General features: G+C 35.7%; 1 protein-coding gene across 2 annotated transcripts in view; it reads left to right on the forward strand.

Annotated features, from left to right (window-relative positions):
* The first annotated feature begins 236 nt into the window (after nt 1-236).
* The window catches only part of SESTD1 (SEC14 and spectrin domain containing 1), a 37122-nt gene continuing 32482 nt past the window's right edge, over nt 237-4876 (forward strand). For both annotated transcript variants that reach the window (XM_010713543.2, XM_010713544.2), the window contains exon 1: nt 237-316. In XM_010713543.2, the coding sequence (XP_010711845.1) occupies nt 262-316 (55 nt within the window). In that variant the 5' untranslated portion in view covers nt 237-261. The remainder of the gene's footprint in view (nt 317-4876) is intronic.

A 4876-nucleotide genomic window follows, 5' to 3' on the forward strand; every position in this document is an offset into this window, starting at 1 on the left:
ATTCCTGGTGATGTAGGATGGACTGTGAAAATGTAGATGAGAGCACTAGTTTTATTCACATGTTCTATTTTATGTCTGAATGACCAAGCAAGTAGGTGATTTGTTTTTCTAACAGTACTTTGGATTCTGTTTTGTACTTTCTTCAGAGGAGAACGAGTGTTTTGGCCGGAGTGCTCTCTAGTGAAACATTTTGATTTGTTACCCCTCCTTTACAACTTCAACTTCTTGTGTTTCAGAGCTGTGAAAATTACCTGAAATAGAATGGAAGCGTCAGTAATATTACCCATTCTGAAGAAAAAATTGGCTTTTCTTTCAGGTACAGTTTCTATTTTCCTCAGTTGGTTTCTTTCTATATAATTTGGGTGAAATTTTTGTTTGCTTTCTTGTATTTATTCAATGTATGTAGCAGAAATATATTGCAGGTTAGCACTTATACCACATTTCAAAAGCATCTTTTTTTATCTAGTAGGCAACATGTTGTTGCTGGCATTTAGCACTTCATTACAGCATAGCTTGTGACTCTACTCCACAAAGTAGATGTCCTGAAGTTTCAGTTCAGAAGTAAAAGAATGACAGTTTAGCAGGCATCCAATAATAACCCTTTTTATTTTGAAAGTGATTTTAGAAATGCACGTGGTTAGTTTTAGGATTTTCTTTACCCTTGTCTTTTCTCCAACCTAGAAATAGATGATGATAATCAACACATTGTAATGTGTGGCTAATTCTGCTTCCAAGTAGTTAATTCAAACAAAGCTAGAACTACTGTTTTTCTTTTCATTCACAATTCTTGAATCTTGGATTAATTGTAATTCTAGCTTCTCCGGGCCACAGAAAAAAACAAAAGGGAATGCTTGGAAAGATGGATTTGAAAAGGGAAAGTACTTAACTTGCAGGGGACTTCACAATTTTAAAAATTGACAGATGTTGCAATAACTAAGTATTCTTCTGTTTTAGTTCATTTTAGCCCACCCCAATCACTCAAAGTGAAAATTGTTCCTTCTTAAATGTGATTTATTACGATTTGAATTTGCTTGCTGTCCCAGGAGATTTCAAATCAAACAACTCCTATTCAAAACAATAAATTCACATTATATTACAGCCTACAAAAGCAGGCAGCTTCCTCAGTAGTGATAGCAGATGCATAAAATGGTTGGTTGTTCAGGTTTATGCAGCAGGGAAGTTCTCATTAACTAGAGTGCCTTTGCACTTTGGTAAAGCTGCCTGATCCATTTTGAAATACAGATCATCTTAGTGAAAAGCAATTTACTGAGTGTCAGGAAAATGCTATCATGTTTTTTGAACTTTCATATTTCTAAATAGGTTTGACCTTTTGGAATTGTGTAGTATTAACAGATACTTTTAGTTTAATAAATGATAAAGATTCAGGCAGTAGTTCTATTAAGCATTCTTCAGTGTAAGTAAAATAACTTCATAGACAAACCACTTTCTCCTGTCTCTTTTTAAAGCAAGTTTATTTCCTTTAGTTTCATAAGTAAGACTACCATGATTTTAAAATAAATATAAAAAATGTTGTTTTAGTAAAGCCATTCCCTGGTGTTATTTGTATGATAAGGCTGCTTATAATGTGCATACAAATAATATTGGCCCTGCCTTTTTCTGGAAAAACAACCTAGTGGATTTGGAATTCATGTTGGTAGGTCATCATAAATGGCAGGAAGATAGGAGAGCTAATGACTCAGCAAAACAAACAAAAAACAAAAACCCAGCCTGTTTGGTGCAAAATCAGTTACAGTGTGTTTTAGTTTTCTTTGTTGCTTTAATTAGTTTGTGGGTTTTTTTTCCAGTTTATAAACTATGCCACTTCTGAGTTAGGTTACACAATGTGTTGATTTGCCCAGATTCTTTTCAGAATTAGTTCTAAACTTGAGAACTGAACTGAGGGTAGAGCTTTTTTGTAAAACAGGAGATTTCAAGTTCATTGTGCTCATAATCAGAAATCACAATTTGTTTTGGGTTTCTCTCTAAACATGGTCTTCTAACAGTGGTGGTTAATATTTATGGGATCTCTAATATTTAGAATATTAATAATTATACTGCTAAAAGAGCAATTTGTTTTACCATTAATTAAATACTTTAGTGTGTTAATACTGGCAAATGCTGCACTGTATCGATGACTAAAGTCCAGTTTCTCTTCCAGAATTTCCTTTAAAGATAGGATTTTATGTTAAAATGTTTTTTAGATGGATATATAGAAGTTATCTTTTCTATAAACCACAGGCTATCACTTTTCACTGAGCAAAATAATGAATTATAATTCCTACTCTGTCCTCAGTTTACATTACGACAGGTAGGCAGAACATTTACTTGATCTATGTGAGCAGGAACATTGCACAAAAAATACTGTGCAGAATATAGTTGTTTGAATCTTTTCTGCTAATGTTTACAAGGTAAGGAGAGCAAAAAGCTTCGGTTAAGCAAGATGACATGTCATGAAACTGAATAGTTCTGCTAATTATTGCAGTCTCTGTGAAATGTCAAGACGTAGTTTGGTTGTTTATTTTGTGGGATCCGCAAATGCTATGTAGGTTGCTCTGGAAGTAATGCCTCCTATTTATTTCAGTGGAAAAGCAAGAGATAAAAGGCACAATAACACCATTTGATAAGACAAATTCTTAGCTACAAAACACTTTTTTGTCATCATCACCACCATTAGCTCTGCATTTTTGCCAGTGATGAATAAGAGCCTGCATGCCATGCTTGTAAAATTCTGCACCAATGGAGATGATCCACAGTCACCACTGCTGAAACAGCTGCTTTACAGTGCTTTATATTCACTGTTTGGTTTTCATAAATATTCAGCGAGTGTCAGTGAATGTCACTGATTGCCGTTTTGTCTGAGGAATTCAATGATCCACCTTTGTTCCATATGTACTTCCATGTCAGACACCATTCTCTCATACTCCCCCTCTGCTACTATATGTCACATGGCAACAAAATGTAACAGGATTTTGGTGGGAAGGTTCAACCTCTACTGCCACGCTACCAACATCTGCCTCTGACATCATGGGCAAACATAATATAATAAGAGGCATTACTTTTGGAGCCCTCTTATTTAAATCTGGGTATACATGTGAGAATGTCTGAGCGTTTGGTATCTTTTGTGAGTAGACTTGAAGTGCCAGTTCTCAACTTTGATTTATAAGTCCTTGTTCAACACTGGAGCCTTTCATGTCTGTAAAAACAAACAAACAAAAAAAAACCCAAAAACGTGGACAACTGTTAACCATTAAGTGAATTTGTGGGCCTTCTGTTTGGCTCTTTTGTGTGAATCGGGGGGAAAAATGGAAGAGAGCAAGTCTCTTTCAGCTGTGAATCATCTATGGTAAGACTAACATGGTATAAATGTAAAAAGAAAATGTGTTTCTGCAATACTCTCCCCTCTGTGTATCTTCTCCTAAATGAACAATCTTAAGCCTGCACTTCAGGATCACTTCTAAGTTCTTGATGAGGAGGAGAGGTAGCATTAGATACCAGTTTTGCAAGTCTGGGGTGGCTGCTGTTGTTCCTGATTGAATTTTGGCTCCTGGAGGTTGGCCTGAGGCTGTTGTCGTGGTGTTCCCTTTAGAAATGCCTGCATAACTTCCTGTATTACTGCTTCTGCTGTCATGAACTTACTCCATTTGATCACCAACTTTTGTCCGTTCTGCATTTTGAGTCTTTATGGTTATTTATGACAGTGTTCTCTTATGTTTTACTGCGGCAGCTTTTCCTAGTTTGCCACTTTTCTATCTGTAACCTATTCTTGAATTTAGCTGTTGAATTTAGCTGTTCTGAATTGTTTAAACCAGTTTATTTTTTGAATCCTTAAAAACTGATGTCCTACTGCCTTTGAAAACATTTTTAAAATATTTTTTGGATAGGGAAAGACCAAATGATGCCTGACTGCTTGGGGGAAGGCTTAGTACTTCATTTTATTATTTTTCTTGTTAAGAAATGGTAGCTAAAAAGTCATTGTTCATGGCTCCTTAAGTATTATTTTACATCCTCAAAAATACTGCTTTTCTCTTAGTTGTTGGATTTAATGAGGGTTCATGAAGCAGTGTAGCAAGTAGGGAGAAATTCTTTTGTTCACTTCAAGCATTTGGATGAGAACGAATCTCTAGTTCATAAAGGACTAAGGATTTTTTTCTCTCCCTCCTTTTTCTTTCCTCTTTCCTAATTCCATTTTCAGGCTTCTGCCTGAAAAGGTTTTCTTCCTGAGACAGATAAGGATTGACAGTCTGTAAATAAGTTTTGTTTTATACAGTGGCTCACTGGATTCAGGAGAAAGGACAAACAGATAGATCCTTTCTCACCGTTAGTTAATGCTTCTGTTAGTAAATAATTAAATATTGTTTTCTGTTTTTCCAAGAATTCCTTCCCTCCCTTCTTTTTCCCCCTTCACCTGTGAAACAAACAACAATAAACCCACCACAGAAAAAAAGAGAAACACAACTGTTAGAATAGACTATCTAAGCAGTAGTTCTGAAGACATACAGTTTGCTCACCTGCATACCAGTAGATCTTTAATACTATTAGGGGAGTTGGGATAAGTTTGGAAGCAAGGGAAAAAGCTATTGCAATTAAGATGCCAACATATGTTGTGTAAACAGACTATTTTCCATTATTTTGCTTGCATCTCTAATGTTTTGGGAGGAATTCTTCTCTAATTATGTCGGTGTAGGTGTATACATCTGCAAGCATTGCTGTGCTGTACCTGTGTGCTTTGTGTTACTGCTCCACAGTTGTTGTTACTCTTTAAGAAGCTGTGCTCTCTGTCCCTGAATTGCAGGGAAGCAAAACTGTGATATAATGGGTTTAACCACATGAACATTTGAGAGTAATTTTTTTTTTTCTCAGATCACAAATTCAGGGG

Source organism: Meleagris gallopavo, chromosome 7, assembly GCF_000146605.3.
Source record: "Meleagris gallopavo isolate NT-WF06-2002-E0010 breed Aviagen turkey brand Nicholas breeding stock chromosome 7, Turkey_5.1, whole genome shotgun sequence".
Lineage (NCBI taxonomy): Eukaryota > Metazoa > Chordata > Aves > Galliformes > Phasianidae > Meleagris > Meleagris gallopavo.